Genomic DNA, 24,379 nt, shown 5'->3' with positions numbered 1-24,379 from the left:
AGAGAGGGGAAAGACCACTGACCATAAAAAAAGATTTTCAAAAAGTAAAACTAGGAAAAGTTTTTTTTTTTCCTCAGGGGCAGTGTCTATTATAAGCAAGTAGTCGGGAAAGGGATTGCTTCCCTCATAAACCTGACCAATCTGTGTTGTAGAGGAGCATGTGGCTGAGAGAAAAGTCCATGTAAACAGAGAGACAAATGAAGGTCTTTTATTAAATTTTGCAAAATCTAACCACAACGGAAGGGCAAAATATTCAGCATTCTGGAGAGTTTCAAATGAAGCTCAAATATTCACTTTGAATGAGAAACACATCATATTTGACATAGAGTGTAGCCAAAATTACACAGTGTAAAATATAAAATACAATTATTAATGTCAAAGACAAGGAAAATATAAATATAAATAAGATTTAGGAACAGTAGATCTTATTGTGAGGTCAGACAATGCGGAGGAGGACAAATAAATGAAGGTTATAAAAAGGGATTTTAATGAATAAGGCTTATTTTCTTAAGATGAAGAAGTAGAATTAGACTTCTTTTTAGAAGCATTTAATGCTAATGTTGCAACAGCAAAATATGTAATGGCAGCACTGATAAGAGGGCAGTTTTCACCTATGCAGGGGGGACATCTGAAGAATATCAAATTGTGTGGGTTATGGCAGAAAGGTTGAAAGTACAAGGCAAAGAGGGAAGAAGTAGTTTAGCAAGACAGCAGAGTGAATGTAATAGGATGCAAAAGAGAAAAGGAGGGAAGAGCATACAAAAGACAACAAAATCTGGAGTGCAGCACATTGTGGAAGATGCTACCGTAACACTTGGTTATTGAAGCTTACTCCCAAATAAATGTGCACAAGACTGCAACTTGAAGTAGGTAAGTGAAATGGTCAGGCATATCCACAAGTCAGTTCTCATTGCATATTGAGTTACATTTCAATTTCCAAAATTTGCTTCTTAGTACTTCCACTTTTTTCAGTTACATATTTATTACTTCCTTCAAGATGGTGTGAAGTTCAGGTAGGATTTGTCTGAAGTCCTGGATAGGGTGGGCAAATAAAATGTCTCACAGTAGTAATGACTATTTGGGGGGGATCATTAGTTAAATTTTATTCTCCATTCATAAGCATAAATGTCAAGTAGCTGCCAACTTCAACGAAGAGTCCAATATGATTTTCATATATGAACACCGTTGACTTTTTCTTTACTATCTGTGAAATCCATTTCAATATGATTGAAAGCTGGATTGTCAGTTCCTTCATCTGTCACTGGGAATGGTTTCCAATTTAAAACTTTGATTTTCTCATCCTGGGGAAAAAAAGTATTTTAGTTTGAGGAGTACAGCTTTCGTTATAAATATATAATGATTTATGTCCTTCCTATGCTTCCAGGGTGTTTTACAAAAACATAATAAAATGCAGCAACCAAAATAAAATATAATAAATTACACGATGTTAAAATAACAATACATTTTAAATCCTGAGAAAATAGAAGGATATTTGTCATCACCCATTATGGATGAAAGTTGCTGTAAGGCTGCCCTTCCCTTCCCATTGCTTTAGAAAGACTGGTACAAATAACATAAAATAGGGTTGCCATATTACTAAAAGTTAAATTTAGGACACAAACATTGAACTTTTTTTAGGCAAACAACCTATTTTCCTAAATTCCACCCAGACACTATTTTTGCCTGGCATAAAAAGAAATTACTTCTATTGTTCAGGCCAACAGTTGTGAGAAAAGATGACATAATTGCATAGTAATAGAATCTTTGCATGAGCTTTAAGATATATGACCGCTAGAGAGAGCTATTTCTATGTTTTAATTCTGTTGGTGAATTAGACAAGGAAGCCTAATAGAGTTATTCGGAACAAAAAGCATTGCACAATACTGCTGTTAGCAAAACTTGTTTGGCAGGTTCTACCTTCCCAAGGGGTTATGTTACAGATCATTCTTTAGCAGCTTTGGTCCCTTATGTAATTCCGATATACCATTTTACACTAAAGCAAGAATATTCTCATAAGAAAGATATTTCTGTACAAGACTGCCACAGCTGGTTTTTTTTTTAAATAATATACATATTTAGACTCATGGGAGCATCTCATGTTGCCTGCACCATTGTTAAAACTAAGAATGGTTTGAGCCTGATCAGTGTCTTTGATGGAAAAACACTAGAGCCCCATGCAACACCTGTTTATGATTACAGTAAATAAATATATTTGAAGAATCTTCAGTATTTTTACCAACTAAACGTTTGATAAACTCACTAGATAAGGTATAAATTCCTTGCATGTGGTTTGATATCCCTTCCAAATTCTATATAATCATAGCAATAAACTCCTTACATAATCTTCTATATGACATACACATTTTGGTGGTTTTTTGTTTTTATTTATTTTCACCTACACAGGAAAATTATGACCATATATCAGCTCATCCTTTGCATTTCTTTCTTATGTTTTTGTGGTGGGCCACATGACTATTTCCTGCATTGCTACTGTCTAATAATATACTATGTACAGTGGTACCTGTACCTCTAGTTGCGGACTTAATCTGTTTTGGGGTGCTGTTCACACCCTGAAAAGTCCGCAACTAGAGCGCCTCTTCTGCGCATGTGTGCAGCGCGATCAAGTGCTTCTGCGCATGTGCAAAGCATGCAGATCACTTCTGTGCTTGCGTGGGCGGCGAACCCTGAAGTAAACACTTCCGGGTTTGCCGCATTCGTAACCTGGAAGTCCGTAAGAAGAGTGGAACGCAACACGAGTACAAGTGTTCACTTCATGGACACATGACAAAGCAAAAATGGTCTTCTCCTGTTTCTCCTGATGTCTAGCAGTAATGTTTGGTTCACTGTGCTGCTGACAACTTGCTCACTACATGATTACAGCTAACACAGGAATATTTTTACAAATATTTTTACAAATTTTTACAAATATAAACACAGAAAGACATGAACTCCACACTTCAAGGTCTTCCAAAGTTTCACAAAAAATATCTACTGGATAAACCATGGCTACATTCCTGGGAGGGCATCAAGTCTCCCTCTCTGATGGCAGGAAAATATTATCTGTTTTTTCAGGACTCCTCTATATGGCTGTGGGAAAAGTCTGTAGCCAATGCAAAAAGAGGTCATCTTGGGGTCATGCCAAGACACTGTGGATCTGCAAGGTCCAATGCCCTTCCATTCCCTTGACATGTCCTTAGAAGTGGGGGACAAACTGATGCAATTTTTTTTCTTCCCATTAATGAATAGAAGCAATAGGAGGGAAAATGCAGCTTCATGGTCAGGGCTCCCCTGACACCTGAGGCACACCCCAAAATGGCTGTCTTCTACCCATGAGGGGAGAAGAAATGAGGGAAGATCTACATCAAGAACAAGTGGGGGAGAAAGATAAACATCTGGAATCAACTGCCCCAGTGGATACTGCTTGTAGATTTTCTGCTTGCCCTATGGGTGGTCTTGCCTTGTAGTGCACATACTTAGCATGCAAAATGTTCCAAGTTGAATTTTTGTTGCCTTCAGATATGGCTGGGAAACAATTCTGAGCTAGATGAACCAGCCTCAGACTTGGCATAAGACAGCTCCCTATATTTCTAAATATGCACACTTTCCACTCAGTCACAGTGAGTGCAGCTGGGCACAGGAAAGGCTGGTTTGCCTTTGGTTATCCCCCTCTCCCACCTTTGGATTACTCTGCATGTAAATAAAGATATCACATGAAAATCAATACATATAATGTTGAAATATCCAAATTACATCATGTATCTGATACAGAAGACGCCTGCTTATGAACATTCACGGCACTGTATGTTTGCTGATCTATATAAGACTGTCAGTGGGAACTTTAGTAAAATGTTGCAATGTTAAGTCCTCCTGGTTCTGGGTTCGAGCTAGGTAACCAGCCATGGTTACTTCATTCTGTTCCATTCCATTCCCCTTCCCACCACATGCTTTTAGTGAAGTTCATTCATTCATGACGGCTACCATCTGGGAACAATGACACCCTCAAGAAGATCCCCAAATATCCCTCCCCACTTACCAGGATAAAATGTAGATCCTAATAAACATGGATCCTTTACCGCCCAAGAAGAATGAAATAGAAAACTAAACTTACTTGTTTAGGTTTCAAAAATGAGAAATTAGACAAAAAATCCTCTTTGGTGAGCATGAATTTCCGATCCACAGTCTGCCGTAACCCTCCTGAAAAATATCCAATTAGTAGTTGTTATTATTATTACTTTAATTTATTACCCATACTTCACCCTAAGCTCCCAGTGCAGGTTACAACAATTTAAAATGCAACATTAAAAATAATTTACAAAAGATACAATCACAAAAATAGAGTGGTCCTGAAAATCTCAGCCAGTATAAAGAGGCCCATCCAAAACACAGAGATTATTACAAATAATGTTTATGTGGGGGAGAACCATATATGCTGCCTTGAGCTCCTTGGAGGAAAGCTAGGATAGAAATAAAATAAATAAATTATAAATAAAATTAATTTATTCTTGAAAAATATCTATACCTTGGATTTCTGTTTAAAATAGGGGCATCCAATGTGATTTACATGAATAAAACAGTAACTTTAAAAGTTAAAAACACTAACAGGTAGCAAAAAACAGCAACATAACAGATTAGGCAAGAAGCAAATCAAGAGTAATGGCTAGCTGAAACAAGGATTGTCAGAGAATTATAATGAAAACAAACAGGAGTGGAAATTGCCAGTGTTCGCTTATGCAGAAAATAAATAAATCCATCAAAAAGTATCAGTATGTGCTGCTGTTGTTTCTTTTAGTCCACAAAAGACTTGTAATTACATATTTTTCCTCTATTTGCATTGCTTTTCCATTGCACTGAAATTAATGGAGTGGAATAATGAAATGACAATGTAACTTACGTAATTTACATAAATTTACATAATTTACCCAATTTCACCGTATCGGACAATGAAACAAATAATGTAGTTTTGGGTGAAAGATGAACTGCAGAACAACAGAAACAGTGTTGCATGTGACAAATACAGAGCAAATGGAAAAATGAGGCCGCCTTCCATCCCTAGCTGAATCAGAAAGGTCTGTCATCTGCCAGCCTGCTTGGTTGCTATGCTACCTGCAGAGAAATGAAATATCCTTCTGTGCCACGATGGAAACTCATCAAGCTGACAAAAGAGTGCTGAGGCCACTTGGTAGAAGGCCTTCTTTTTAGCTAACTGAAGGAGCTGTATATATAGTGATGTGAGAGTTTAGTTTCTTTTAGAAAATAATCTTTACTTCAATAAAATCAAAACTGATTAACATACCTGTTGAAAGGCTGACAACTATTCCCACAGCAACTGTGACCAGGGTTCCAATTGTGCTAAAGTACAGATAAGATAAGGAATACCAATAATCTGCAAGGGCAGGTCTGCAGGGGGAAACAGATAGATATATTATTTTTCTACAATGTAAATCTGAAAATGGAAACTAATACATATTCCTTATTTAATTTAAATATTGTAGTTAAGAGGTTTTCAAACAATGATAAATAATACAAATTAAACATCAACAATATCCAATAATCAAAACTGAACATCCAGAGAAAGACTTCAGTCAAAACCTAGCAATTGAATACATTTTTGATCCAACACGCTTTATCCAACTGGATAAATGGGTCTTTACTATGAGTGTCCACTTGTTAGGGTTTTAGTCTTGTTTTAAATGTATTTGTTGTATTTGCGTTTTTAAGTGTTTTTAATTATCTTACTCTTTTTAATTATTATTGATGATGATGATGATAAGCATTCTTAAGGTTTACATACATGAGATACATGCAGTAGTAACATATGAAAACAAAAGCTCAGCATTTTCTGCGTGCAAACAGAAAAAAACTTCTAATGTGATTCCACTTTGATCAGATGCTATTGGGCAAAGAACAGTAACATTTGTCAGCAACAAATAACATTTGACAGATCTACTATTTACCTCTCATTAGCTTGAGTTTCTAAGGAGCTATTCCAGTAGTTTTCTGTGCCTAGGGTGCTTATGTTGCAGCCTACAGTTGAAAGATTTAATGGCATGGCAGTACTGGGAAGTGGCGGGTAAATCTGAGCTCCAATTCCAACCCAAAGGGAAGCTGTAAATCCCCCAATGAGACCTACAAATGCACCCTATAAAACAGAAAGATCAATATTATTCCAACTTTAAAGAAAAGGGAAAGATGATGGAAATAAAAGCAACCTGCATTATCCCCCATGCTCCATTGTTATTTCAAAACACAGGAAAGAAATCCACTTAGGGTTAAACTACACATTCTGTTAGTCACACATTTAGGGCTGTAGACACCTAAGACAAAGACAATCCTTCATAGGTGATACAAGTTTTTCAGGCTAAACGCTGCTGTTGCTGATAGTAGTAGTAGTAGTAGTAATACCTTTATTGTCAATGTACAACCTCTGTACAATGAAATTAACCGAGCCTCCCACCCCAAACACTCAATCTCATTGCACTCTGTGTGCTTGTCGCACAACACACCAACCCCGAATGTCAGTTGCACTATATTATTAGCCTGATATTCTTAGCCTGACATTTGTCAAGCTTATGTGTTCCCTTTGTTCTGGCTTGCTTGATTGCTTGCTCATGTGTGTGTGTGTTTATAATTTAAATTCATTTTGCATTTCACCATAGGGACATTTTGGGATCAAAAGGTTTGCATAGAAAATAAATACATATATTCATCTATACAAGCATATATACAACAGGAATACAGGAAGAACACTTACCACAGGATTTGCAAAAGGACAAAGGATGCCCAAAGAAAACAGTCCCAGAAGAGGTCCACCAACCATACCAAATATACTGAGAGCTGCCTGAGGAAAGAGTAAAACTAGAAAGATCAGTCCTCAAAAACAGTGCTGCTGAACATTAAGAAAATGAAAACCAATGTTTAGCTTCCTTGTAATCAATTTCTAGACATTCTGATTATATACTACCGCTGACCTACGCAGGTGATAGTAACAGGCTAAGCATTGCTTCAAGAAGGCATAGCTGAGAATCGGAAGTGACAGGTGGTGCTTAACTTTCCTTAGCCACCATTGGTGCCAGAGAATCGGAAGTGACAGGTGATGCTTAACTTTCCTTAGCCACCATTGGTGCCAAAAGCCATTTAAGGGTCATGTGATTTAGAGCAAGGAAATGACACGTAGGGAAAGGGTTCTTGCCAAGTGCCCCTTTGCCTCTTTCTTCTTTCTATCAAGCCCTCTTGAAAGTTTTTGTTTACCTTTTTTTAAAAAAATGAATGAATGAAATAAACTAAAGATGAAAACATACTCAAGAGTGTTACAGTAGATTGAAAGTAAACTAAGGTTGAACATTATCATTAAACTTACTGTTCCAAAACATTGCAAAAAATACCTATTTTATACAAATCTGTTTGGCTGGCTATGTGCATTCTTTTGTAATAAATTAGCTTAATCATAGTAACTATGGACCATTTTTTCTAAATCCATTCAAATATAATAGGAGATTCAAAAGGGATTTTTAAAAGCCAATCTACTACTGTTATATTTTGGCCTTTTATCGTAATGTCCCACTGATTTCAGTATCCACATTTTACAGCATTCATGGATTTTGATACATTGGCCCACCAGTATGAAATGAAAAGTAGAGTGCTCTAGACTGAATATAAGTTTGCAATCTTAAAACAAGTTAGCTGCAGTCCTCCAGTTTCTTATACAGGTATTACTTGATCTAGTTTAAGGCTATTGCCAAAGTAAGCAGTTTGGAGTATAAAGAATAAAACTTAATCCATTGGTTTGTCCTGTTCTTCCAGTCAATTAACGTGAACTGAGGAATTATTAATTGCCTACCTGTAACAAACCTCCTAGAAGAGATGCCAAGGCAGCCATCGCAATACACACTCCACCATAAAATAGACCTAGACGAGTGATACATACAGAAATGTCAAATGGCACCTATGGAATTCTGCACCTACAATCCACGAACCGTGGGGGGGACCAGGGGAATTCACCATATGATGTTAACAAAAAGGTATGATTGGATAAGAGATACAGTGGTACCTCTGGTTAAGTACTTAATTCGTTCCGAAGGTCCATTCTTAACCTGAAACTGTTCTTAACCTGAAGCACCACTTTAGCTAATGGGGCTTCACACTGCCGCTGCGCCGCCAGAGCACGATTTCTGTTCTTATCCTGAAACAAAGTTCTTAACCTGAAGCATTATTTCTGGGTTAGCAGCGTTTGTAACCTTAAGCGTATGTAACCTGAAGCATATGTAATCCGAGGTACTTGTTTTGTATGTTTGTTTGTTTTCCTATAAAATGAATAAAAAGTTTTTTTTTTAAATACAATCCACGAACCATGAATTTAGTTTGCACCCATTAAAAACTATGAAAGTGTTGCACAAGATTTATAGAACGCTCGTTGCAGGTTTTGCCCTGTTGTTTTGTTTCGCTGGCTCTTGATAACAAATCAACGATTGATAACAAAACAGCTAGGATTATATCTAGGAATAATCACAATCCACAAAATATCATGTTCTTATTTGCTTTGGGAAAGAATCACATAAAAACATTTCAAAACCTACAAAGCAACACCACTGGAAATTAAGTGTTGAAATACTAGTCCTTACAAAGTAAATTAGAGTATTAGTAGTTAAGTTCACAACATGAATCATTTACATTCCTCATCTAATCCTCTAAGGAGATTGGTGTGTATGGATGAGTTCACTGTCCTCAAATGATTTATAAATGCTTGATATTTTCATGATTCACTATCCACCATCCGCACAGCTATAATTTGCAGTCAGGGAGTGACAGCCATGCACTAATCCTGCAGTGAGGCAAATTAGTAGTTTGTACTAGGCACACATTCATCTATATGAGCCACTGTGCCCACTGAAAACAAGCAACAACATTCCAAAACTTCAGGAATGTTAGATATAATCCTGGTGTACTAATGCTGCCTTTACATATTACATCCTATTATACTTCATGCCCGTTGCAATCTTCTGTTGGTACTGCTGCTGCAGTTGTTAGCAGCAGCAGCAGCAGTAATAATAATAGTATATTAGCTATTTGGTATTAATAAAGCACCATCAATGTCCACAGAGCTTTACAGAATGCAACAGGACAGGCCTGTACCCCAAAAATCTAACAATGGCAGCCCTAGGAATAATGAAGTTTGGGGACCATTTTCTGAATGTGTCAGGGTAAAGAGGGGTTCTGCATCCTGCAGATCCACAGCCATTCCAACACGCCATGCCCCTGGGACATCACACCACACCACCACTGATATAATGCTGGCAACAGGTAATTCATGTTGGCCTTTGGGTGACATAGGTGTTGTCCCATCAACAGACCTCATCTTTGCTGACAGAGCAGCACATACATCACTTCCTACGACCCCAAAGTTGGCACTGACAGATGCACCATTGAGCAAAATGGCACTTCTGAGCAGAGGGGGTGCTGAGCCAAGAGGGTGCCATAGGGGGCGCTGCAACAATGACTGAGAACAGAAGGTGTGGGTGCACCAAATTTTGGCGTTGCACAAGGCACTGCTGAAATTTGAAAGCCCAAAGTCTGCTACTGTTCTGAGTAAATACGGATAGTGTTGCACTGTAAATTACCCTGACACTAAATTTCAGTATTGAATATCTGCTTGCAAGCCCTGCTTGCTTAATTTTCTGATTGTACAGTCGATTGTACTGTATTTAATAGATGGTATGAATAGGCTTGTGTACCTGCTTAATTGCAAGAAGCAAGATACTGTAATTCTATAAGATAGTCGATAATACAACAACCTTGATTATTCTAATAGTTCATTTAAATAAATTCCTTTAATTATATTTAAAAGTTACCTATAAAAACATGTTAGAGTAATATAATGTTAACTTTATCAACATTAATGGAAACTATAAACACCATAATATCTGAAGCTTGAAAAGATATAGACTTACTCATCCCCATAGAAATCCAAGATAATTTCTTTTCAGTGGGTGATGTGAGGTAAGGTTTAATGAGGTCTTCTACAGTCACAGCAGCTAAAGCATTGATGCTAGAGGACACTGTACTAAGGAAGATTAAATATACAGTAGTACATTTTAATTTTTTATCTGCTCAGAATAGTGTTTCATTAGCGCATTAATAACTAGCAGAATAATGAAGCAGTGAATGTGATCTACAAGTGATATCAGGAGAGGCTATAACTACAAACTTTTGTTTCTGAGTGGCATACGTTTCAGTGGAAACTTTGTATGTTAAGCAGATAAAACAGCTTTATTTCTCTGCAAATCCTGTATCATCAACTTTTGCCTTATTAACAGTAACAGAACAGCAGTAATATACTCTCAGTGCTCACATCCACACTGAGTAAAATAAGCTCTCTCCAACTGAAATAGGCTCCCATCAATTAACCCAATATTAAGCGCTTTTAGAAAGGAAAAAAAAGTGGTGCTGTGATCTAAACCACAGAGCCTAGGGCTTGCTGATCAGAAGGTCAGCGGTTCGAATCTCCGCAATGGGGTGAGCTCCCATTGCTCGGTCACTGCTCCTGCCAACCTAGCAGTTCGAAAGCACGTCAAAGTGGTAGGTAAATGGCGTTTCCGTGCGCTGCTCTGGTTTGCCAGAAGCGGATTAATTCTGCTGGCCACATGACCCGGAAGCTGCACGCCCGTTCCCTTGGCCAATAAAGTGAGATGAGCGCTGCAACTCCAGAGTTGTCCGTGACGGGACCTAACGGTCAGGGGTCCCTTTACCTTTACCTTTACACACCATTACAGTAAGTGCCATACTTGGGGAAGGTGACGGTACAGTCCCAGAAAAAAACACTGCCTATATTTATATGTATTTATTTACTTGGAGAAAATCCAGCTATGTTAGGTGGGGCTTACTTCCAAATGTAAGTAAGGATTGCAGCTGATATATCTCTCCCAGAAGGATTCCCTTATTCTCAGGGAAGTAGGTAGAAGATTGAAGCCTATATTGATTAATCCACTGATTAAATTTATAAAGGTTACTGTAGTCATCTGAATTCATTAAGAACATTTCCCCCTTACTCCAATGGATTCAGGATTAATTTACCTTAGTGTTCCGCTATAGGCACTAGCCACAAAAAGTCCTGGCACACCGGGAAAATCACGTAGAATATCCAATACCAAATATGGCATGAGCTGAAAAAAGCAATATACGTATAAATTATAAAATCATTTCAATTTTGTTATAAAATCATTTCAATTTTGTTGTCTTCCCCTCATTTTTGTAACTTTCATTATTTTCATTCTTTATCATTTCTCTAAGCTTAAATACACATACAATTTAAATCTTTTTTTCCCAGCACAAGAAGTTAGGTACAAAATTGGAATTGGAACCTAGAATAGCATTCATTCATGTATTGAATTATGCAAGATCTTTTGAGGACACTGGCTCCAAATATGCAATGTCATTCTTTCTTCAGGGCTGGCCCTACCATTAGCCAGAGTGAGACAATTGCCTAAGGCAGCAAATGGTAGGGAGAAGCAGCCGCCGCCGCCACCAGCCACCTAGTTCTCCTGAGCCTCTTTGCCATTCCTTTCTGTCGGAAATCAGAACTATGTGTGCCAAATAACAAAACCAACCTGCTCCTTTCAGGTGTGCTGAAGGACACTATCCCATTGCTATTGTTGCAGTAAGATTTACCTGCCAATGCAGTCAGTTCGTTTACTTGGAGTAGAGGGAACGGGGCAAATATTTTTTTCTCTTTGCCTCAGGCAGCAAAATGTATTTGGCTGGCCCTGCCCTTCTTTCCAATGAGTGGTCTTGTGACTTCACCTAGTAAGCTCATGTACTCAACATCACATCTCAGTGTCAAACCAAAAACTACAGCGCTAATACAGCACTTTCTTTTGCTCTTCTATAGTATACATGCATGATAATATTCTATATTTCTATATGTATTAGAAAGTTAAATACGAAACCTGGTCTGGTGCTGAAACACATTTTGCTGTCCAGGGGTCACAATCCTTATAAATGGAGTACATTGCTAATCCAGACAACACTGCACATGCAAGAATTGCCCATAGTCCCAAGAGGTTTATATAAAGAGATCTATGAGGAAACAACAACATTTTTAATCTTGGGAAGTATCTGGTAAATCACAGTTATAGTATTGTGTAATTATGTGCTGCACCGTGCTTGAACTCACTTCCTCTTTGGCAGCCAAAGAAAATAGAACCTTTAGTTAGGTCACACTGTACTTACTGCTTTATTTGGCTAAAAAGGCAATGAAAAACATTCAATCATGTGTGTGTTTGTGTACATGGGGCTAAAACAAGCTGTCACATGTCACTTGTAAGAGCTTCCACTCGCCATTGCTGCTCTGATATCACTGCATGTTCATAGAGATATTGGCTTTGTTAGTAAGAACAGGGCTCTCCTGCCTCTTCTTTCTCATGCCAGCTCCCAGTGCGCCTGCCCCCCAGCAGCTACTCATGAAGATCAAGAGACACCCCCCCCCCCGGGACAGGATGCAAAAGGAAATGGGTGGGGATTGGGAATGTAAGTGCCTTCCATTCATTCAAGAGTACATTTCAACCAAAGCCTCTATTTACTGAGCCTCGCCTCTGAAAATCCCATTCATGCCTTGCTCTGATTGCTGAGCAGACACCACATACTGCCTACACATTTTCAAGCTTTTCACAGCAACTATGATAGCTAGACAGCTTGGGTCCAATATACTGAATGACTTATTACTGTTCTTTGTTCATTTCTATTTCTAAGATCAACCAGGAGCACTTTCTATAGAGATTGGACATCTTTCAGTGGCATTGCATCCCTTCCTGCAGTTTCCAGCAACCAGCAACTGTTTTTAATCAAACTCTAGTATAAATTGCCACCATTCTGGTCTGAGTACACTTGCTTATAGTATTTTAAGATATGGTAAGTCCTGACAGCTTTTCTCTAGAAGTGTTACTCTAAGCAAGTATGTGAAGAATGTCATTTCTGTGAAGCAACAAAAGCAACTTCTCCCTTACTGTTACCATGGCACTAGTCATGATCCAGCATTGACTGACACTGATCCTACATAAACAAATTAAAAGGTGAAATTGACTTGGCCTGGTCTTATTGCAAGGCAATATTGAAAGGCAGAAGCACCGTTCTTTTCTGGTGTCTATACACCCATTTTTTCACATATTAGTATAATCAACATTATAAAAGAAATGTAGTTCTGTCATAAATTTGTACAGAAACTTGTTGCAAATCTGGTACTTGGTACAAAATTCCTTTCAAAAAATTTAAAGTAAATTCGTGTATTTAGAACTTTAGTAAAGTATTTACACCTTTATATAATTAGATTTCCAATGGTAATGCTTTTGTCAGCAGAAAACAGAAGAAATCATTTTTTGGCAATTCCAACTCCCTTGGCCTTTACACCCCTCCCTAAATATGATCTAGAGGTACCTTCCAAAACAGATTACGGGAGCTGTGGGGCAGGTGGAAATTGCTGAAAACTGCTCCCTCCCTGTTAAACTGATAGATGGAAGCCTTACCATTAGCAATACCATAGGATACAATCCTAAGGAAATCAGTTGATAATTGGTGCTAATTATTATTGCTGTTGCCGTGCATGCAAAGGTAAGTAACCTTTGATGTAATAATTAGGATGGAGTTGTCCATATAATAAACCAACATTCATTATTGCATGGCTCTGCACAAGAGTAAGCTGTATTTGTAAATGTACAAGTATTTATACCATTTACAATTTTAAAAAAGACACAAAGCTACAAACTGCTATAATTTACGCTAATCTAATTGTTCATGTGTATTTGCTTTCGACAAGGTTCACAAAACAGAAAACAGGTCATTTATAGCTTTCATGACTAGATTTCTTAAACCCATAATATCAAGAATGCAATTTAAAATTTTTGAAACGTTTTGCACAGAACAGATTCTGCCAGTGGGTCAAAATAACGAACTTACAGCTTTGCTTGAAATAGGGTTTTGCAGGCAATGTATCGCTGAACTTGAGACTGGTTGATTCCATATATTCCAAGCCAGGTGAAAGTCCCACCTACAATAATTGTCCAGAATGTATGCCTTTGCAAAGGATCAGGGTTAAAACTAAATTAAAGGGAGGGAAATAGACCTGTGAAAAAATGGTCTCTAGACTCTTTCCATGTTCACATTCAATTTATATACAAGTTCTCAAACAAATTGAAAAAATAATGGTTAAATAACAACTCAACTAATCACAAAATAAAACACATACACATTATTTGAAATACATAATTCAAGATGCAATAGTTCCTTATGAATAAGAGCATTGGTTGTATCATGGTGGCTTTCGACTGGTGTAGGGTTGTCATATGTCAGAAGCAGTGTCTGGGCAGAAATCAGGAAAATGTGCAGGAAAATCCAGACGTATGGCAACCCATGTCGGCAATGTCGTTTTTGCTAATTTTCCTTAACAGCTGGGAAATGTCTTTTTTTAATGATTTTGTCAAAAAGTTGCAAAATTCTGCTGTAATACTGTAGCCGAAGCAAATAAAAAACTTACTCCCAGAAATTTAATCTTCCTCCATGGTAGGAATCATTTAGAATTGGTTCAATGCCCTTTTGAACAACCACAGCACGTATAATCACAGATGTAAAACCTGCTACCATGATTCCAACTTGAAAAACATCCGTCCAAACTACTGCTTTTAGACCACCCTATGTGGAGAAAAACAGATAGATTAATATACAACCCAGATTACTTATTTGTCAAAAAAATGTATCAGAAGAGAAGGGAAGGGGGACCCCCCCACCGTAAAATTAATGTTCTGAAGGACCTAACAAGTTCAATGCACTTCTCTAACCAAGCCATTCCACTGCTGTGGAGACAACACAGCATCACCAGCTTTGCTGCACCCAGAGGCAGCACTACCAACAGAGCCTCCCCTACCACTTGTAAGGCCTGGAGTGGCACACTTTTACGTACTTGTGTTCCAGCCATGCAAGACTTTGTGTCTGGTACTAACACTTTGAATTGGTCCTAACAGCTCATGAGCAGCCAGTGCAGCACTTTCAGGACCCATGACACATGATCCCATAGGGCTCCACCACTCACCAATCCTTCTGCATTTGGTGTGGCTTTAAAACTGTCTTCAAGGCCAGCCCCTTGTAGAGCACATTGCAGCAGTCTGGATCGGAAGTCACTACAGAATGGACTACTGAGTGAACTAGCTTAAACTGGGCATAAGCATTGCTGCCCACAGAAGCCACTTGAGAGTCCAGTGGCAGGTTGGAGTCCAGGAGTACTACCAGAATACGAACCTCTTCCTTCAGGAGGAGAGCAACCCCTCTCCTGAAAAAAGTTGTCCACCTAATACTCAGATATGAGAACTGCCCACTCATAGCACCTCTGTCTTGTCAGGGTTCAGCCCATCCCTGCTTCCAGGCACCAGTGCATGACCTCCACAGTGTTATATAAAATAATTTTATGGGGTGCCAATAATTTTATGAAAACTTGCATTAGATTTTTAAAATATTTATATGCAATAATAAAATGAATTTTAAACATACCAGTGTGCAATAGAAGGTACAGACTACTCCTGTTGCAACCACTGCACCCCACAGGTCAAATCCTGTAACTAGAAAAGAAAATATAAAGGAATGAGGTTTTTATGGTAGATGTTTATTTATTATTATGTTGAACAGTAGGTATAAAGAGCACTGGAAATAATTCTTAGTGGTAATTAATTGCAATTTGGCCTTTGATTGTTTCTTCCATACAGGCTCATCCTGGATGTAGTCTTTTTGCACCACTTCCTTCAGGCAAGAGATATAGAACAATCAAATCAAGAACAAATAGATTAAAAAACAGTTTCTATCCAAAAGCCATAACCATCTTAAATGCTGTAACTAGATAATATGACCTTGGAGAGTTTTGATGGGTATGTATGTATATGTATGTGCAGCTGAAACTGTCCCCCCCTAAGTTGTTTGTATGGGTTGGCATCCAATTTCATTGTACTTGTACAATGACAATAAAGAAATCTTATCTTATCTATCTTATCTTATCTTGTTTAGAATTATGCTCATAAAGCAACTCTGCACAACAGATGCTATTGACTATGTTAGCTAACTAGAAACTGCACACAAAGAGGCAAATATATCTGATCCTCTCAATAAACAACAATTAAATGACACTAATATCATGCTCTGCTCATTAGCTGCCAGAGGTAGTTGGCTTGCTGTTGCTGGGAACAAAATTATAGGGTGGATGGACTTTGCTCTGCTCCACCAAGGCAATTCTAATTTGACCTGTAAGGGTGCACTTTATGGCTTGCCAGATGTTTGATAATCGTCCTGATTTGTAGCCCACCAAGACTCCCTGTGTCCATGGCCCCAAGACATGTCCCCAAGCTGCCATGCTGACTGGGGCTTATAGACGTTGCTGTCCAAAACATCTGGAAAGCACCAAGCTAGGGAAGGCTGGTCTAAAGATGCATGATATATAAATCTTTCTGAAACTTAGAAGGTTGTAGACTGGTGATTGACTGGACGGGAGACTTTCTGAGAATACTGTGTGGTTGTCCTTGAGTTCCATCATGGAAGAAAGACAGGTTATACATGTAATGAATAAAATTCAAGAAATTGAACATAAAAAATGGCTACCCTGGGGATTTGAGTTGTGAACCCTTGCTGCAAAGATATATTTGATAGTTTAATAGATATAGTTTTAATTGTTTGGCTTATATTTATTGGTTTAATTATTATTATTTTATTGATTTTATTGCTTTTATATGACTACTGCCCTTCTTGATGGATCTAGTCTAGAAATGCAGTGAATAAATCAAGAAATATAAAAATCTGAATTAACCATTCATGTATATTTTTCAAGAAATAACTATACCACATAGATTATTCATTTTCCCCTTTAAAATCCACATGAAACCATTATTCCACAATATTTAGGGTCCATTAAGCCTAGAATATTTACAACATTATGTTGTATGGTAATGAAAGCAGAAGTTAGCCAGAAGTTACTTCTCAAAGCATATCTGCTGTTCTGATGCTGGAATTTTAGATGGACAAACCTTTGCTGAAGTCAGCAGAAATATACAAAGGCTTCATAATAAGTCTTGCTTTATACAATAATTGATAACAGATATTAAAGAATAAGCTCTGTTACCATAAATTCATTTATTCATCTTACCTTGATTTAAAGCCAAGGCTGGGGCGTAAATGACAATTCCAGTGTATAATATCTGGAACAGAGGATACAGACACAAACAAAACATTTTAAAGATCATCCCATTTTATTGCTAAAAACAAAACCTTCATACAGGTGTAGTTTCACCTTTTAAACAATTTTTAACACTCTCAAATACTCCACTTAAAAGACTTTAGAGCTTTTAAGCTTCAGAGCTAGGCTAGTAACAGTGATGGGTGATTAGTAAATCTTTATTAGATATTGTTATTTTTTGACTTTGTTTCAGTTACATTAATAAGAATTTGGGTTAGGTTGATGGCAGCTTAATAAGCTATTCAGGGGGTCAACAAACTTAGAATTTTGGGAAACTGGATGACTAGGAGACTGAGGGTTGCAGGTGCTATAACAGAGGGGTTCCATGGTAGTTCCATTCCTTTCTACAAGATCACTATCAGACAGCAGATTCCCATTCAGCCCCATGGCTTTCATGTTGTGAATGTCCCACAGGCTTCTGTTCTATCACCTGTAGGAATCGGCCACAGGCGTGAGGCAAACCACCGCTCTCAGATAAGCCAAGGCTTGACCTCTGGGTGTGAGGCAAACCACCGCTCACGTACAAACCGCGGCAGTCTGAAAACCGTGCCCTCAGTTTCACCTTTTGCTTCCTTAGCAGCCTGTTGTGCCCTGTCTGTTACCTTTGTCTGCTTTTGATTAAGCCTTGTTCAAGGTGAAAGTGATGCTGTGGAAACAGGTACCGAAATAACTTGGTGTCATCCCGCGACCTCGTGGGTGGAGGATGTGTAAAGGGCACAGTCCAAAATGTATCTGACTGGTTCTGCAATTTCTGCTAATAAAAAGAGCCTCTGCCAAGCTAGCGCTCAGCTTGCTTCCGGCACAGCTCACCTGCAACCAGCTCCTGACTACGTGTCCCTCACTTCAATCACCAATGCTATTCCATGTTTACTTATTTAATAGCATTCCTATACCACTTAATCATCAAAACCTCTGGACAATTTACATAAAATATACATTAAAATTACCAAAAAAGTCATGTGCTAAAAACAAGTTAACCAAAACGTTTTAATATTTGAATAAAACCAGCTTGTTCACAATCTCACAACTGAAGCTTCTAATGTCAAGCTCATATTACAGCTACTATTTGTGGTAGATAAAACACGCTTCATATACACTAGGCTAAATAACAATGGATGGCATTCAAACAAGTTTTACTCAGAGTAAACCTACTGAAATTAATTAATATGATTGGGTTAAGTTGTGGAACTACTTCCCCACAGAGGTATGTTTGTAACGTTCACTATTCAGCTTTCATTGAATGCTGAAGATGCATCTCTTTCTATCTTTTTAGCCTGGCCTTTGATACTTGAGATGCCTGTTTTCAGGAACCATCCTATTCCTACGTCTGTAATTTGTTTTAATTGTTTTTAATTTATGAATTTTATGTTGCTGTTGTAACATGCCCTGGGACTCACTGGTGAAGGGCAGATAATAAATTTAAGAAGCAGTAGTAGTAGTAGTAGTAGTAATAATAATAATAATAATAATAATAATAATAATAATAATAGTGATTTCAGTGGGTCTACTCCAAGTAAAACTTAATTGAATACCACCCAATTAGTTTGATTTGTACATTTCTTAATATCTGAGGTTTCTAAATCAATGTCCTTACCGTAAGTATAATGAAGAGAACTGTCCCACACAGGCGGAGGTATTTATTAAATCGAAGTTCTAAATACTGTAAAAGTAAATAGATAAAACAGTAATGAACAATTTTTATGTAGTTGTGAAGGAACAGTTCATTTCACATTGAAGAAGATTATATTAATCTGGAGGAGAAAGGGGTTGGTTTTCTATTTATTATTTGATTGCTCAGATCGTAGTCAATTTTCCTTATTTTCTTTTGCCTGCTACTGCAACTATATATTTATTTATTTAAATATTTATAGACCACATTTTCACACAGAATATCACAAGGCAGCATACAACCTAAAATACACAATAAAACCAAATTAAAAATGTGAAAGACATCAGTAAAAGCTGGTTGGCAATGAATCACAGGTATGAAAGTCCTATCTGCATAATTCTTTTTCTACCCCCCCCCCCAAAAAAAAAAATCTAAGCATGAGCAGAGATGACTCTTGACAGATAGTATGACTAATGGCCTGGGATGATGGGAGTTATAGTTCAGTAACAGCTGGAGGGATTAAAGTTCCCCGTACCTGTTCAATTGGGAGAGGCTGTGAAAGCTCTGGATAGGCATTTGAATGCAGTAGTGGACTAGATGAAGGCAAATAAACTGTGCTCAACAGAGGCTCCTTGAGTGGGTGGTCCATATAGTTAAAGCTACGGTTTTCCCTGTACAGTAGTAATGTATGGAAGTGAGAGCTGGACCATAAAGAAGACTGATCACCGAAGAATTGATGCTTTTGAATTATGGTGCTGGAGGAGACTCTTGAGAGTCCCATGGACTGCAAAAAGATCAAACTTATCCATCCTTAAAGAAATCAGCCCTGAGTGCTCACTGGAAGGACAGATCCTGAAGTTGAGGCTCCAGTACTATGGCCACCTCATGAGAAGAGAAAACTCCCTGGAAAAGACCCTGATGTTGGGAAAGATGGAGGGCACAAGGAGAAGGGGACGACAGAGGATGAGATTGTTGGACAGTGTTCTCGAAGCGACTAGCAAGAGTTTGGCCAAACTGTGGGAGGCAGTGAAAGATAGGCGTGCCTGGCGTGCTCTGGTCCATGGGGTGACGAAGAGTCGGACACAACTGAACGACTGAACAACAACAACAGTGGACTAGATGAAGGCAAATAAACTGTGCCCAACAGAGGCTCCTTGAGTGGGTGCTTCTCATATCTAGAAGATAAGTTACCTGTTCTGGATAAGGTTCCACTCTCTTTCTTAAGGAGCAAGTGTGTAGCATGCTGGTACTCCTTGATATATCCTTGTACGGTTGTAGCTGCTGAGCCACTTGAAGCTGAAGGAAGGCACTAATGCTACTTGTTGTTTCCCCGGACTACAAAACTGCTCCTTAAGGGTGCAATCTTCCACCTCTCCAATTCCTAGACAAGGAGACATGGCCCAAGGAGACCACGATGGATTCAACTTCAGCTTATTGTCTCTCATCCAGCCCACTATTGCATCCAGGCACTGATCCAGAATCTGCACACCTTCTCCTGACTCAGATGTTACATAGAAACAGAATTGTGTGCCATCAGCATATTGATGACAGTTCACTCCAAATCTCATAATGACATCTCCAAATGGCTTCATATAGCCTAGAGGACAAAAAATGAGCCCTATAGCAAAAATGATCAAGCTGCTATGGGGCCAAGAATCATCACCTAAAATTCGAAATGGTCTCAGAGATAGGTGCACTGTTTTACAGTGGTTTTGCTCCTAACTCCCATTACCTGAAGCTCTCCAGGTGAATACCATGATCAACAGTATCAAAAGCTGCTGGGATCAAGGAGAACATGATTACACCCCTCCTCAGTGTCTCTTGATAAAGGTGACCATGTCTGTTTCAGTCCCATGATGAGGCCTGAACCCAGGCTGAAATGGCTCCAGATAATCCTGTTCTTCCAAGAACATCTCACCACCTTTCCAAGGAATCAAAACATTAGCAACCAGGTGATAGGTATTAAGTTCTTCTGAGTTGGGGTGAGGACTTTTTGAGAAGCCGCAGCCCAGCCAGCGCCGAAAGAAGCGTCCAAAAGTGAAAAGGGGGGGGGGAAGCAAACGGGTGCTTTTCTCCCCTTTCAGCCGCTTCTTTCAATGCTGGCTGGACTGCAGAGCCGCAGCCCAGCCAGCACCGAAAGAAGCGGCTGAAAATGAAAGGGGGGGGAGCAAACGGGCGCTTTTCTCCCCTTTCGGCCGCTTCTTTCAGTGCCGGCTGGGCTACGGAGCATCCCCAGGGGCGTGGCATCATGCTGTGCACGTGCGTCATGACGTCATGATGCATGCACATGCCGCAATGCCCCGCCCCCAGGGGTGCCTCTTGGCTTGCCGCCCCGGGCAGCCAAGGGGCTAGAAACGCCCCTGGAGCCGGGGATGCCCGGTGCATCAACTGGGGGAAACCACAAACCGCCCCCCCTCCCACAACCCATATCGAGCCAGAAATGAGACCGCCTGGCCACCCGGAGCCAGTAAAAACCCTGGAGCTGACGCAGTGAGAAGGAGGAGAGGAGGAGAAGGAAGAGAGAGAAAAAGGAAGGAGAAAAAAGAGGGGAGCCCCGACCTTGCCGTGCGGCCACTGCCGCTAAGGAGGAGAGGTAGGAGAGCACCAGGAGGGCAAGGACACGTGGCCGAGCCCAGGACCAACCTGAGCCTACTCCACGGCAGCTAGCGCTCCAAGAGAGCAGGCTGAGGCCCAGAGGAAGGCCACACAACAAAGGAGACCACAGAAGAGAAAATATTATTTTTAATATTTTTTTTATTTTTAATATATTTTTTCCTCTTTTCAAAAAGAAGAAGAAGAAGGGTCCCCGGATTGTTTTTTTGGGGGGGGAATCTGGTACCCTTACTTTAAAAGCTAATGTTTTCCAAACGGACGGCTGAAAAGTGGGGCTACAAGAAGGAAAGTCCTTATGCGTTTGTTGTGCCTATATATATATATATATATATATTGCAATGTGGAAACGAAATGTAAATTTACTACTTTTAACCAGTTAGCATTTATTGATGTTTTAAATGTGTTTTCATGGATGCCCTTTGATGATTTTATTTGCATTTGCTGCATGCTGCCTTGATTTGTTTGTGCGTGTGTGCGCGCAGGTTGTAAATAGGGTATTAAAATATAATGGATGATCCAAAGAGAAGAATCGGAGGTCCTGACGCGAAGGAACTCTAGTAACCCTGAAAGCAACCTCGGGAGGTTCACCAAATGTGCCAGAGAAAGCTAGCGGGAGTGGTCCCCCTCCTCCTACCTCGTAGGTGCTGGTGATGCCCAGGCGGTAGAAGACGGGCACGAAGACCTCGGCGCTCAGGATGACCACCAGCGCGTAGGTGATGGCGAAGACGCTGAACCTGGCCCCGAAGCGGTACACCTCCGACGGGGTGCCCAGCACCGTCACGGCCGACATGAAGCTGGCCGTCAGCGACAGCGCCACCGGCAAGGCCGACATGCTGCGGCCCCCCATCAGGAACTCCTGCGAACTCTTCTGCCCGCCGCCCGCGAAGGCGTAGTACACGCCGATGGCCGCCGAGATGAGCAGCATGGCCCCGAAGACCACGTAGTCCCACGTGCCGAAGCCCCCGACGGCTTGGCAGCCACTCATGGCGTCCGGGATGCCGGCGCTGACAGACAGGCGGGGAGCTCCGAAAGCGACCACGGAGAAAAAAAAAGGGCTGGTGCCTTTAGGAAGGACGGCGCTTCTCTTCGGCGAAGCTCACTGGGAGGGAGGCGGCCGCCTGCTGCCTGGTGCAACTCTTCGGCGCAACTTTCTCTCCCTCAGCGCAGGAGATGCTGGGCAAGCCGGCTCCTCGCGCGCGCTTCCTCTTCCCCGGGCGCCCCTGCAGTTCGCGCGCTAGCTCGCTCTCAGCACGTGCCCTTTTGGCGCGTGAAGCGCTTCTGCCGCTTCCCCGCAAGCGCCCACCGGAGCCTCCCGGAGTCCCGGTTGCTCACGAAGACCCCCGACCTTTCTTATCCGCTCCACTTTTTATCACCCTCTTCCCTGCTTTTATTTCTACCCGGCACCTTCCTTTCTGCTCTCCCTCCCCTTTCTAGTAATTCCCTTCTTCTTCCCTCACGCGCCTCTGCGTCTTCGCTCCTCTCAGAGGAGCCTCCTGGAGCGAGAGGCGCCGTCCAGCGCTCCTGCTGCTGCTGCTGCTGCTGCTGCTGCTTCTCTCAGCGCAGCCGGTGAACGGGATGCCCGTCTCTCTTTCTTCTCCCAGCGCCGCGGGAAAGCTTGCCTCGTCTCCGGTCTCGTCGCCTGCTTTGCGCGGGACTTCAGCGGCAAGGGACGACAGTTCTTGTCTGTCTCTCAGCCTCGAGACGGAACCACAGGCGAGGGTCTTCCTCGTTTCAGCACCACCAGCGACTCGGCAGAAGGCAGCGCGAGAGGGTGAGCGCACTAGACAAGACCCAGGTAGGCTTGGGCGACAGAGCAGCAAAAGTGGCCAGAGCCGAAAGCAGCCCCGCCTCCTGCAACTGGAGGAGGAAAAGCCCCGCCCCGAGGACTCTGAGAACGGTGGGTTCGCCTTAAAGGAAGCAATTGGCCTTCAGAGGGGAGCCTCCCTTCGCTATTCAAATCAAAACGCCTCAATACCCATAATCAAGGGCTTAATTCCAGCAGAGGCTGAAGGTCCACTCTTGAAATAGTTGCACAATGGGAAGGGATGAGATACTAAGCCCCAACAACACGAAGACTGGGTGTGCCAACCTAGCCTTGGCCGTGATGAACCCTTGTGAATGAAACTTCTTTGTTTTGCCTGACTGACACATGGGTGGCTTATCTGATTTTAGTGCATGCTTACTCATACTTTTATGCAAAGCAGCTAATATATCCCAACAGCTCCACTGCCCACTTTATGCACTGGAAGAAGTCGTAGGCACTTACTGACCATATCGTTTCTAAGATGCCACAGGGATCTTATTAATTTATTAAATTTCTGTACCACCCTTCATCTGAGAATCACAGGTGGTTTATAATGCCAAAACACAAAAATACATAACATAGTAAGAAACAAAAACAATAACCCCCTCACACACAGTTTAAAAAGCCATCAATTGTTTAATTAGCCAAAGGCCTGAGGGAAGAGGAATGTTTTTGCCTGACATCTCAAGATATGTAACGAAGGCACCAGGCAACCCCTTTGGGTAGAGCAGTGTTTTTCAACCACTGTTCCGCGGCACACTAGTGTGCCGCGAGATGTTGCCTGGTGTGCCGTGGGAAAAATTGAAAAATTACTTTATATATAGTCAATATAGGCACAGAGTTAATTTTTTTAAAATTTTCTAATGGTGGTGTGCCTCGTGATTTTTTTCATGAAACAAGTGTGCCTTTGCCCAAAAAAGGTTGAAAAACACTGGGGTAGAGCATTTCACATTTCTGAGCCACCACAGAAAAGGCCCACACTACCTGGAAAAGCTCTGCTGGATGGCACAATGAGGATGCAATAGAGGCAGCAAAGTATGCCTTCTTTGCTGGCTTCACTGCAACTAGATAGGCTTAATGATGAGTCCTCACCAATGTTTGA

At 40.5% G+C, this 24,379-nt stretch overlaps 1 protein-coding gene across 1 annotated transcript; it reads right to left on the bottom strand.

Annotated features, from left to right (window-relative positions):
- Window positions 1-243: 243 nt before the first annotated feature.
- Window positions 244-22,502, bottom strand: LOC117054148 (sodium-coupled monocarboxylate transporter 1-like). The gene is made up of 15 exons (XM_033162661.1): window positions 22,108-22,502; window positions 18,846-18,911; window positions 17,162-17,213; window positions 15,526-15,593; window positions 14,519-14,673; window positions 13,942-14,082; window positions 11,940-12,069; window positions 11,068-11,156; window positions 9,945-10,057; window positions 7,838-7,905; window positions 6,752-6,838; window positions 5,955-6,139; window positions 5,294-5,397; window positions 4,109-4,194; window positions 244-1,301 (listed from the first exon to the last, which is right to left on the bottom strand). Exons 1-15 carry the CDS (start codon window positions 22,456-22,458, stop codon window positions 1,170-1,172), a joined length of 1,827 nt encoding a protein of 608 aa, XP_033018552.1. The 5' UTR covers window positions 22,459-22,502; the 3' UTR covers window positions 244-1,169.
- Between the last annotated feature and the right edge of the window lie 1,877 nt (window positions 22,503-24,379).

This window comes from Lacerta agilis, chromosome 10 (assembly GCF_009819535.1).
Source record: "Lacerta agilis isolate rLacAgi1 chromosome 10, rLacAgi1.pri, whole genome shotgun sequence".
Lineage (NCBI taxonomy): Eukaryota > Metazoa > Chordata > Lepidosauria > Squamata > Lacertidae > Lacerta > Lacerta agilis.
The sequence above is the reverse complement of the archived record's forward strand: the minus strand, read 5'-3'. Positions and strand labels throughout refer to the sequence as shown.